Source organism: Orycteropus afer, unplaced genomic scaffold, assembly GCF_000298275.1.
Source record: "Orycteropus afer afer isolate SDZICR_OR568_19922 unplaced genomic scaffold, OryAfe1.0 scaffold00254, whole genome shotgun sequence".
In the NCBI taxonomy this organism is placed as follows: Eukaryota; Metazoa; Chordata; class Mammalia; order Tubulidentata; family Orycteropodidae; genus Orycteropus; species Orycteropus afer.
The window spans coordinates 3,204,881-3,217,183 of NW_006921841.1; the positions used below are offsets into that span (position 1 = coordinate 3,204,881).

The 12,303-nt window shown below is 37.0% G+C and overlaps 1 protein-coding gene across 1 annotated transcript in view; it reads left to right on the plus strand.

The window, feature by feature from the left end:
• The first annotated feature begins 1,045 nt into the window (after positions 1-1,045).
• The window catches only part of STK38L (serine/threonine kinase 38 like), a 60,763-nt gene continuing 49,505 nt past the window's right edge, over positions 1,046-12,303 (plus strand). Inside the window, exons 1-2 of the mRNA XM_007949785.2 lie at positions 1,046-1,191; positions 6,905-6,956. Coding sequence (XP_007947976.1) covers positions 1,058-1,191; positions 6,905-6,956 — 186 coding nt within the window. The 5' untranslated portion in view covers positions 1,046-1,057. The remainder of the gene's footprint in view (positions 1,192-6,904; positions 6,957-12,303) is intronic.

The following is a 12,303-nucleotide window of genomic DNA, read 5'->3' on the forward strand; positions in this document are numbered from 1 at the left end:
GCTTTGTTAGGCTGGCTCAGTGATTTTTAAAAGTTTGCCCTTGACAGCCTTTAAGCACATAAACACTCTCCAGTTAAGGCAAAAATTTCTTATTGTCTCTTGGCCTGATGCATACATTTATGTTACCTGCCTGGTTCCTCCTACAGATGTTTTGAGTTCCATTTGAAAATGAAATGAACCTCACAATCTGGAGAAGTATACTAGTCCTTGTTACAGTACTATCCGGAGTGACAGTGAATTAAGAATGAAATGTGGCAGCCAGGGACCCCATCCAAAGGGCTTTTTTCTAAAAGCAGTTTTCCCCTAAAACATATGCCCACAAGAATTGCATTAGACTGATGTTTATATGCATATTTGTTTTAACACATCATGTTTCACAGACTTTTTACTATTTAAATGAACTACATTAACTCTTGTTTTTATGGGGCATATATATTTGTAAAAGGACCTCTGTTGGTGTAGTGGTTAAGGCATTTATTTGGCTATTAACCAAAAGGTCTGTGGTTCGAACCCACCAGCTGCTCTGTGGAAGAACAATGAGACAGTCTACTTCTGTAAAGATTTACAGCCTTGGGAACCCTGTGGAGGTCATGATGAGTCGGAATTTGCTTGGTGGCAGTGAGTTTGCAGTTTTTTTTTTTTTTTTTAAAGTAAGTTCTAGTAATATCTTGAAGATATTATTTAGTAATCAATAAAACAACAACCAGATAGATTGCTCCTGTCTTGTTTTGAATGCTTGTTGAATATGACCATTTGTAAATAAGTATATCTTCATTGTGTGTGGACTGTCCCTGAGATCCTTTACAGTAATTCACCTCTGGGTTTTCTTGCCCAACATTAATTTCTATTGCTGTGGGAATGGTGTATCTTTCTTTTTTATTAATTTTTTATTATTTACAATGTGGAAAATTTGGATGTATTAACTATTTTGGGTAGAATTTTTTTTTAGTAAAAATTAAACTGTTTCCAGAGTTAATTATTACAAGAAATAGAAAGATTTTAAAGTTCTTTTCTACTGAATAATTTGTTTTAATATGTTGTTTCAGTTTCTGTTACTATGGCAATGACGGCAGGGACTACGACCACCTTTCCTATGAGCAACCACACCCGGGAGAGAGTTACTGTAGCCAAGCTTACGTTGGAGAATTTTTACAGCAATCTAATATTACAGCATGAAGAGAGAGAAACAAGGTACAATAAGGCTAGTCAAAGTTTTCGGCTTTGTTAAATAAGCTGTTAATGCTGTGAGTGGAGTGTTTTCTATTAATAATATGAAACTGTAGATCCCTGTTTCCTGAACTGAGTGACAGTTTTATATTGTTTTATATTTGAAAAATAATTTCACAAGGGACCCAAAGTCCTGTGCACCCATATACTTATGTCACATTCAATTGATGTTTTAAACAAAACTTTTCCAGTCATAAATTTATGATATATCTTTATACTTTGTTTTAGAGGGATGATTTATGAATGACTAATTTTAAATTCTAAAACATTTACAGTATTGTGTGTATAATAGTGGGAATGGAAGAATGAAAAAACAAATGATGTTATTTTGCCTTCAGGTAACGTGACATAGCAAAGGAGATACTGTACATAAACATTACATGAAAGAGTGAAGGGCAAAGAAGGGAGAGATTGCTTTTGACTAAAGCAACTGGGAAGGCTTCGTCAATGGTTGTTGTTGTTGTTGTTGTTATATGCCGTAAATGGTGGTGGCATTTAAATAGGACCCTAAAAGAAGAGTGCTATTTATACATTCGTAAAAGAAAAAAGAGGTAAAAGAGCTGGAGGGAAGATATTAGAGACTTCTAGTGCTAGGTCAAGCAATGTCCAATTTAGCACAAGCACAGAAAGTGCTAGATTTCAACATTTGAAAGCCTTGGATACCTCGTTAAGGTAGCTATTCCCAGGTAGTAGAGAGCCATGAAGATTTTCCAGCAAGAAGAATGAAATGGTTAGAAATGTTTCTGTGGAAGGGTACTTTAGTTGTGATGTATAGAATGGATTGACAGGAGAGATTAGAAACAGTACAGGTTAGTGATGTAGTCCAGGCTTATGAAAGGAGACTTGAACTAGGATTGTGACAATGACAGTAGAGGAAATGACAGATAAGAAAGATTAGCAAAACATGGTAACTAGCCAAATTATGAAATGTGAGAGAAATAGTTACTCTTGGCACTAGAATTTCATGCATAGGCACCTGAAAGGATAGTAGTCCAATTTAGGAATAGGAATAATCACAGAAGGGTCAGATTTTGAACTTAATTATTGACATAATACATTTGCAATTCTGGAAAGACATTTAAGTGGAATAAAGTATTAACTTAAGGAGAGTTAAAAATTTGAGAGACAAGATATGCCAAAATTAAGTAATTTGTGTCAAGGTGGTAGTTGATATCTTTAGAATTCATTCTGGCAGCACGTTGGACTGGTGACCAGATCAGCCCTTACACTGAGAACAATTTACATTTAAAATGATTAAAATCATCTGAGTTCATGTGTAATTGCTGAGAAAGGAGTACTCTGGCCAGCAATCAAGTGAAGGCAGGAACCTCGACAAGTAAGCAGAGCACTAAAATTAAGTTTTCTCCTGGTGAGCATTTGTTGAACCTGGTGAATTTTAGCAGTGGTTTTCAGAGTCACCTGCAGCTCAAGAAAGACAAAGTGGAGAGAGCATGTCCACTGAGAAGTCTAATTGAAGAAGCACCAGTGATGTGCTGAAACCACAGAAATTGTTAAATATTACGTGTCAGAGTTGTTTCCCCCACTCCCCTTGTCTTTCCAGCTCACAACTGAGATACACTCACTCTCCATAAAGTCAGAACCCCAAAGTACTATACCTTCATTGTAAAGGTAAGAAATATGTCTTCTGAGGATGAACCAGAAATAAAGCCACTTTTCTTTCCCTCTGCTCCCAAAAAACTGCAGGAAAAACTGCCAGCTCAAAACTCTATGCTGAGTAGACAGAAAACAAAACAAAATCTTCCCCTAAGAATCTAACTAGATACTAGCCATCACATGGGTTTGTAGTCTGATGTCATATGACATCAGACTACAAATTTAAGTACAAACTTAATTACAAATTTAATAAATTTAAGTTGAAAATTTAGTTTAAAGTAGTAACAGATTGGTAATGCCAACATGGGCCTGATGGAAGACAATATAAACCACTTTGGGAAGAATCTACCATCATGTCAGACCTTAAAGAAGTTCCTCTAATAAAATTCTAAGAAAAATGGGTGACTTAGAGTTTTAAAAAAATACCTGAATCAGGAAAACGAAGCACTGTGAACAAGAGCCAACAGAAATGATCTCAAGACATAAAAGAGACCCTTACATGTATGAATAAAGAACAATTAGATTTGGAAAAGAACCAAGCTTTCCTCAAAAAGTTAAAGAATTCTCGTATGACTCAGCAATTCCACTTCTAGTATATACTCACAATAATTGAGAGCAATAATACAAACAGGTAATGATATACCAGAGTTCATTTGCAGCACCAGTCACAGTAGCCAAGAGGTGGAAGGAAACAACCCAAGTGTCCACCTACAGATGAATGGATAGACAGAATATGGTATATACATACAATGGAATAGTACTGAGATATAAAGTGAAATGAAATTCTGATACACAGTACAATTTGTATGGACCTTGAAAACGTTAGGCTGAGTGAAATAAGTCGATCACAAAAGGACAAAATATTATATGACCTCACATATAAAAAGATAAGAACAGACAAATATATATAGACTAAAGTTTATCAGTGGTTACCAGAGACAGGAAGGAGGAGGAGGAAAGGAGAGTTATTATTTAAGAGGCCCTAAATTTTTGTTAAGGGAAATGGTTAGTGGTGAGGTTGCATAGCATCACTGAAAAGTACATGTAAAAAATGTTGAAATGGTAAATGCTTTTTATACATATTTTTATCACAATTTTTTTTTAAATCTTCAGAAGAAATAAGCAGAACTCCTAGAAATAAACATTATATTAAAATCTCAGTGGACACATTTAACTGTAAATTAGACACTATTGAAGAGGGAACTGGTGAACTAGAAAATAAAACAAGTAATTATTCAGAAGGCAGCTTAGAGAATTAGAATAGAAAAATATGAGAGAAAGTTACGAAACATGGCTAATAGTGAGAAGAGCTAACATATACCTATAAAATTTCAAAAAGAAGAGAAGAGAAAGAATGGAATAAAGGCAAGTAAAAACTGAGTTTGCCATCAACAGAAATTCTAAAATTCGATTTTTACAGAAGGAAAGTGATCACGAAGATCTAAATGGTAAATATATGGATACATCTTAAACAGAAAATGACTGCACAAAACAACAACAATAATATGATAATGTCTTATGCATTTAAAAAATAGCATTAAAATATTTGCCAACAGTAGAAACAAGTCAGGGAGAGAATAATTGGAATTGAAATGTTCTTAGAGATCTTTATATCTCTAAATCGAGAGATACAAAGGAAAAAGAAGGTAAAGATTAAGTTCAGACATGATGTAATTTCAAGGGTAATCACTAAAAGAATAAAACAGAATTTATAACTTCCAAACCCGTAGAAAGAAGAATAAAAGGGGGAGAGTGAGGAAAAAAAATCTGTTAAAAACAAGGCAAGAGAGAAAAACTGAAGTACAGGCAGTCCCCGGGTTACGAGCATCTGACTTACTCATAGCTACCAAACCCACCCCCTGTAAAGCCTGTCATATTAAAAATGTGAAGTATTTACATTGGATCATAATAACAAACAGGAAGTACTTTGTGATGTAAATCAAAACATTATTATTATTGTTACTGAGTTATTATGTTGAAAATGTTTTAGTGTATCTGGAATGTTTTAAGATTTTTATGCATAGAAAGGTGCACTTATACACTATATAATAAGACAGACATTTGACTGACATTAGATAGGAACTGTACTGAACTGTTGTGACTTAATGTACAAATTCGACTTAATGTACAAATTCAACTTAAAGACAGACTTTGGAATAGAACTCGTTTGTAATCCAGAGACTGCTTGTGCAGAAAAGTAGGCATAAATGGCACAAAATAAGAGGTTAGAAATAAATGCAAAAGTACCAGTAATTATAGTAATTGTAAATGTAATTAAGTGTCTGGAAGTGGATCCAATCATCAAGTAGGAATGAATAAAGTAGAATAAAAGCAAGGAAAGAAAGACTTGTATTCTTCAAAAGGCAGTACACTTAAGTTGTTTATCAGACTCTTAAAGGTTCACTGTCTTTTCTTGCTGCAACCTTAAAAGAAATTCATTTTTCCCTCTATATTCCAAATAAAGGAAAGTAAAAATAAGAGTAATGTCCTGTTATTAAAAAAATAAATTATCAGTCTCAGTTTTGGGCCATGGAGGTCAAATTAAACCTCCAGCTCTTATTTTCTAAAAACCTACACTTTAAGAAAATGTAATGAATTTATAGGGCTTAACCAATTGAATAAATACATAAGGCTAATAAAGTAACAATCAGAGCAAAGTGTAATTGCATTTTAGGAGGAAAATTATAAAAAAAATATGAGAGAAAGCATGGATCTTCCTGTTCAGATACGGTAGAAACAAATGAAAGTTACTGCATCTCTCCCCAGAATAAGGGATGATTTCATGAAGTCTTAGGCTTGGCAAGGACTAAGCAAGGGAGATGCTGGAAATTTGTCAAAAGAATGAAGTTGCTTGTATATTGACGGTCTCTCCCAGGTTAATGGTTCTCATACTCTGAATTCTTTCTAAAGAGGAGAATAACAGAAACCATTCAACAAGCAGTGCTCAGGGGTGCATGATGGCAGGCACAGAGTCTGAAGTTAGGAATTTATTCCATTCTAAGGATTTAGCAGTGATGGAGAACTGGGTGTAAATAACAGGTAAAAACAAGTATGATAATTTCCATGTCAGTGCCTTTTACAAGTACTGAGGGATTATGTGGATGAGGTTTCAGTCCTCAACCAGTATGTCTACTTGCAGAAATCCTGGGATGTTAACTTTGTTCTGTCAGACTCCAGAACTAATTTGGAGAAGTTGTCTCAGAATTATCTTTAGGAAAAACCAACACGGTACAAATAAGCCTACTAATATTCACTTGGAAATGACTTGGTTGGTAAGCAAATGTTCTGATAGTTATTAGGTTGTTTTATATATAGGTATGACTTTCCAATTTTCAAAGAATTAGAATAAAAGACAGTTGAGCACAGAGTTTCAGTTATTTGCTGTCAACCATGGCCCAAAAATAGTAGCCCATCATTCATTTTAGTGCCTATGTCATTCACTTCACTTCATCTCATATAACCTTTATTACAGTATATTGTTATAACTGTTCTATTTTTTTTATTAGTTATTGTTGTTAATCCCTTACTGTGCTTAGTTTATAAGGGAATATATATATAGGGTTTGGTACTATTCACGATTTCAGGCATCTAATGGGGGTCTTGAAGCACATCCTCTGCAGATAAGGGGGCACGACTGTAGTGTTAGAATCAGGATTTAAACACAGGCCTATCTACCTTAAAAAATCTTTACTTTTAGCTGCTGTAGCTACCTTTGTATACCTCTAGCATAAACATAGATCAGTATTAATGATTTTAGTAGAGAGAACATTAATACAGAGTTTTCAATATTAGCGTATTAGTAACCTTGGCTAATAATTCATTCAGGGAGAGTGAAGTAAGTTTGATAAGTAAATGATTGATTTGGCTAGTATGACAGAGTTAATTCTGGATTTTTATTTTGAAAAAGAATACTGTTAATAGTGATTATTATGATCTAACTCAAAAGATAATCCATTTTAGCTTAGGAACCCGAAATGGTAAACTTGAATAAATGAATGTATATTTCTTAAATGAGAGTAATTAGTAACTTAGTTAAAAGAAATTATTTTTTTCTTTTTAAAAGGCAGAAGAAATTAGAAGTGGCCATGGAAGAAGAAGGATTAGCAGATGAAGAGGTACTGTAAGTTGTACTTACTGTATAAAAGCAACCTTTTTTGTGATTGGTGTAAAATGATTTTATAATACAGATAATGTAGATTTCATCATTTGACTATGGACTTCTTCCTTTGTTGCTATTATGAATATCTTTAAAAGGTGGTGGCAGGTTTTTTTTTTCCTTCCAAGAACATAGATTTAGTGAACACTATCTGCACTATTCTAGGTATGTAGAACAAGAAAGTGGAACACTAAGAGGATCAGTCAATTCCTGTTGCTTTCAATTTTTTTCTAAATATTGCTGAAAACCATCCACTCCTCTAACACCAGTGCTGCTGTCTTAGTATAAACTCCCATGTAGCTAATTGGTCTCTCTACCTCCAGTCCTGGTCCCACTCCCACCCCTCATTTTCTGCCCAGTGCCAGTGGCGTGATCCAAAAACAGATTTGGTCATGTAATTCTTTTGCTGAATATCCTTCATTGGCTCCCAAGTGCTCTCAGGATAACAACAGACTTTTAACATTGGTTATGGTAGTTAAGGTTATGTGTCAACTTGGCTGGGCCTGGTTTTCAGTAGCTGGGCAGCTGGATATAGTGATTCTCCATGATGAGACTGGTAATCAACTCCATGGTGGAATCTACTGTGAGCAACTGAGTAGCTGCCTTAGGGATGTGGTCTCCTTCTAGTATATAAGAAGCTTTGAGAAAGGTCTCTGACCTTTCTGGCACATCTGAACCCTGCATTTGGCCAAGACTTCATCCCAGTGGCCTGTTGTGTTGTCTGCCGATCTTAAGACCATTTCTGGACTAGAACTAGTGGCCTGCTGTATTTCTTGATAATTTTGTTGTTGTTGTTGTTATGTGCTGTCGAGTCGGCCCCGACTCACAGCGACACCTCCTTGGGTTTCCTAGGCAGTATCACTACGGAAGTAGGATTGCCCAACCTTCCTTCCGAGGAGTGGCTGGTGGGCTTGAACCGCCAGCCGTCTGGTTAGCAGGCAAGTGTCTTAGCCTCTATGTGCTATTTTACTTGTCAACGTTGGGTTTGTCAGCCTCAGCAGCTGCTTGAGTTAAGAGATGCCTCCAGCTTCCATGGACCAGGAGCAAGAGGCAGAGCTGAAGCCCAAGGTCAAAGGGGCTTCAATCATCCCCTAGAGCTGACACTTAGAACTTGGACTTCTAGCCTCCTAAACTGCTAGAGAATAAAGTCTTGTTTGTTAAAGTCATACATTTGCAGTACAACTGTAACAGCAGCACTAGAAGACCAAAACATTGGTGTGGTGGTTAAGGTTGTTGTCAACTTGGCTGGGCAGCTGGATGTAGTTATTCCCTATGGTGAGAGTGGCAGTCAGTTTCATGGTGGAATCTACTGGACCATCTGAGTAGCTGCTTTAGAGATGTGGGCTGCTTCTAGTATATATAAGAAGAAGCTTTGAGCAAGGTCTCTAGCTTATGGCATGCTTGAACCCTGCATGTAGCCGAGTCATTTTTCAGCAGCCTGCCATATTGTCTGCTGTTCTGGGACTTTTAATGGACTTGAATCAATGGCCTGCCGTGTGGTTTGGTACTGTTGGGAGTGTGACATTTTATGTGTTGACCTTGGGCTTGCCAGCCTCAGCAGCCAGCAGCTGCCTGAGTGAAGAAAAGCCTCTAGCTTTAGTGGGCCAGGCAGAACTGAACCCCAAGGCCTAGAGGCTTTCACTTAGCCCCTAGAGACTGGCACTTTGAACCTGTTTGTTAAACCATCCCATTTGTGGTATGTTCCTATCAGAGCAGCACTAGGTAACCAGAACAATTGGTATACAAGATATTTAGGATTTGACTGCTTCTTGTCTTTCTAGTCTCATTTCACCAACAGCATTAAATTAATTTACTCTCTCTCGCTTATAGACCTTTACACATGCTATTTCTGCCATTTGGAATTCTCCCTAACACTCAGTCAACTCCCATTCTCCTGTGAGCTTTAGGTCTTACTTCAGTATCCCTTCCAGTGGGAAATCTCTCTTTCTCAAGGTATTCTGCTTATTCTACTCTGGACTCTGTTCCAGTGCCTGTGATAAGACTTAAGATACCATTTCTTCATAGAGTGGAAACTCCAAAACCACTCAGATCATGTCTTTTTTAGCATGAGGTAGAGGAGTAGAGTAAATATTTGATGAATAAATTAACAAATGAATAACAGGTCCTGACCTCAAGGAGTTTATAGATTAGAAGGAGAGATTATATGAGTGGTGTGCGTATGTGTGAGTAAAATTATGTACATAAGACAGAATGTTGCAGACTTTGAAAATAGAGTTTTTTGTTTGTTTTTTAAATTCATAAGATCAGAGAAGGCTTCATGGAAGAGGTAACATTTATTTTGAACCTTAAAGAATGGGTTGAATTTACAGTACAGAGAAGAGGTATTTGCAAAATAATGAATATATATGTAAAGAGTAATTAAGCCCTGATGATACAGTGGTTAAAGCATTCAATTGCTAAACAAAAGGTCAGCAGTTCGAAACCTCCAGCTGCTCCACAGGAGAAAGATGAAAAAGTCTGCTTCTATAAAGATTGACAGCATTAGAAACCCTATGGGGGCAGTTCTGCCCTGTCCTATACAGTTGCTATGAGTTGGAATTGACTCGATGGCAGTGGGTTGAATGAAATCACATTTAAGCTATAAAGGACATAATTAATGAAATAGTCTGCCATTTTTTCATAGTGTGGTGGTTTATGTGTTGCTGTGATGCTGGAAGCTGTGCCACTGGTATTTTACACACCAGCAGGGTCACCTATAGTGAACAGGCTTCAGGGGAGCTTCCAGACTAAGACAGACCAGGAAGGAAGGACATGGCCAGGTCCGCTTCTGAAAAAATTGGCCACCTAAAACCTTATGAATGGCACTGAAACATTGTCTGATGTAGTGCTGGAAGATGAGCCCCTCTGGTTGGGAGACACTCAAAATACAACTGGGGAAGAGCTGCCTCCTCCAAGTAGAGTCAACCATAAGGACATGGATAGCATAAAGCTTTTGGGACTTTCATTTGCTGATACGGCATGACTCAAAATGAGAAATAGCTGCAAATATCCATTAATAATCGGAAAGTAAAATATATAGAGTATGAATCTAGTAAAACTGGAAGTTTTCAAAGATGAAATGAAACATATAAAGATAATTCTAGGTATTAGTGAGCTGAAATGGACTGATACTGGCCAATTTGAATCAGACAATCGTATGGTCTACAATGCCAGGAATGACAAAGAATGACGTCACATTCATTGTCAAAAAGAACATTTCAAGATCTAAAGTACAGTGCTCTCAGTGATAGGGTAATATCCATAACCCTACAAGGAAGACTACTACTACTGTTATTCAAATTTACATATGAACTACTGAAGCCAAAGATGAAGAAATTGAAGATTTTTACCAATTTCTGCAGTCTGAAATTGACTAAATATGCAGTGAAGATGGTACTAATAATTATTAGTGATTGGAAAGTGAAAGTTGGAAACAAAGAAGATTGGGAGTTGGAATATATATATATATATGACTTTGGCGATAAAAATGATATTGGAGAACTCATGATAGAATTTTGCATGACTGATTACTTATTCATTGCAAATACCTTTTGTAAACAACATAAATGGTGACTATACATACATGTGGACCTTGCCAGATGGAATACACAGGAATCAAATCAACTACTTCTGTAGAAAGAGACAATGGAGAAGCTCAATATCATCAGTCAGAAGGGCAGGGACCAACTTGAAACCATCAATTGCTCCTATGCAAGTTTAAGTAAAAGCTGAAGAAAATAAAACAAGTTCATGAGAGCCAAAATATGGCCTTGAATATATCCCACCTGACTTTAGAGACCATATATAGAACATATTTGATGCACTGAACCTCATTGACTGAAGACCACACAGGTTATGGGATATCATCAAGGATATCATACATGAAGAAAGTTAAATGCCATTAAAAAGATAGGAAAGGAAGACAAAACAAAAACAGATGTCAGAAGAGACTCTGAAACTTGCTATTAAACAGAAAGTAGCTAAAGTGAATGTGGAAAATGATGAAGTAAAAGAAATGAACAGAATATTTCAAAGGGCAGCCTGAGAGGACAAAATTAAGTATTATAATGAAATGTGCAAAGACCTAGAGTTGAAAAATCAGAGGGCAAGAATATGCTCAGCATTTCTCAAGGTCAAAGAACTGAAGAAAAAATTCAAGCCTCAAGTTGCAATATTGGAAGAATTCTGTGGGCAAAATATCGAACAATGCAAGAAGTATTAAAAAAAAAGATGAAAGGAATACAAAGTCACTGTAGCAAGATATTGGTCAATATTCAACTATTTAAGGAGGTAACATATGATCAAGAACCGTTGGTATGAAGGAAGAAAGAAATGTAAGCTGCAGTGAAGGAGTTGGCAAAAACAAATAAAAAGGCTCTAGGAACTGATGGAATACCCATTGAGATGTTTGAACAAACGGATGCTGCACTGCAGGTGCTCACTCACTTATGACAAGAAATTTGGGAGACAACTACCTGGCCGTTTTGCTGGAAGAGATCAATATTTGTGCCCATTCCAAAGAAAGGTAATCCAACAGAATGAGAAAATTCTCTAACAATATCATTGCTATCACACACAGGCAAATTTCTGCTGAAGATAATTCAAAAATGGTTTCAGTAATACACTGACGGGGGCTGTCAGAAATTCAACCTGGATTCAGAAGAGGGCATGGAACAAGGGATATCATGGCTGATGTCAGATAGATCTTGGCTGAAAGCAAAGAATACCAGAAAAATGTTTACCTGTGTTTTATTGACTCAGCAAAGGCATTTAACTATGTGGATCATAACAAATTATGGATGGCATTGTGAAAATTGGAATTCCAGAATACTTAATTGTGCTTGTGAGGAACCTGTACAAGACCAGGAGGCAGTTGTTTGAACAGAACAAGAGGATACTGTGTGGTTTAAAATCAGGAAAGCTGTGCATTAGGGTTGTATCATTTCACCATACTTACTCAATCAGTGTGGGGCGGTGGGCGGCTGCAGGCTGCCATGGGCGTGCAGTGAGCGTTGCTCAGGGCGGACTTCTTCGGCGGCGCCCGCGCGGAGCTCCTTGGCTGGTGGTGCGTCTCGTCAGTCACCATGAAAGACGACTTTGCAGAGGAGGAGGAGGTGCAGTCCTTCGGTTACAAGAGGTTTGGAGTGGAATTACTGGGACATAGGGTAACTCAGCCCCAGGGTTACAGGTGAGGAGAGACAACGCAGGGACGCCCAGAGTAGCAGGCCGGAAGAGCAGGAGAAAGGGGATAAAAGCCTTGAATCCGGACAGAAGAGCAGTCAGCCCCAGGGTTACAGGTGAGGAGA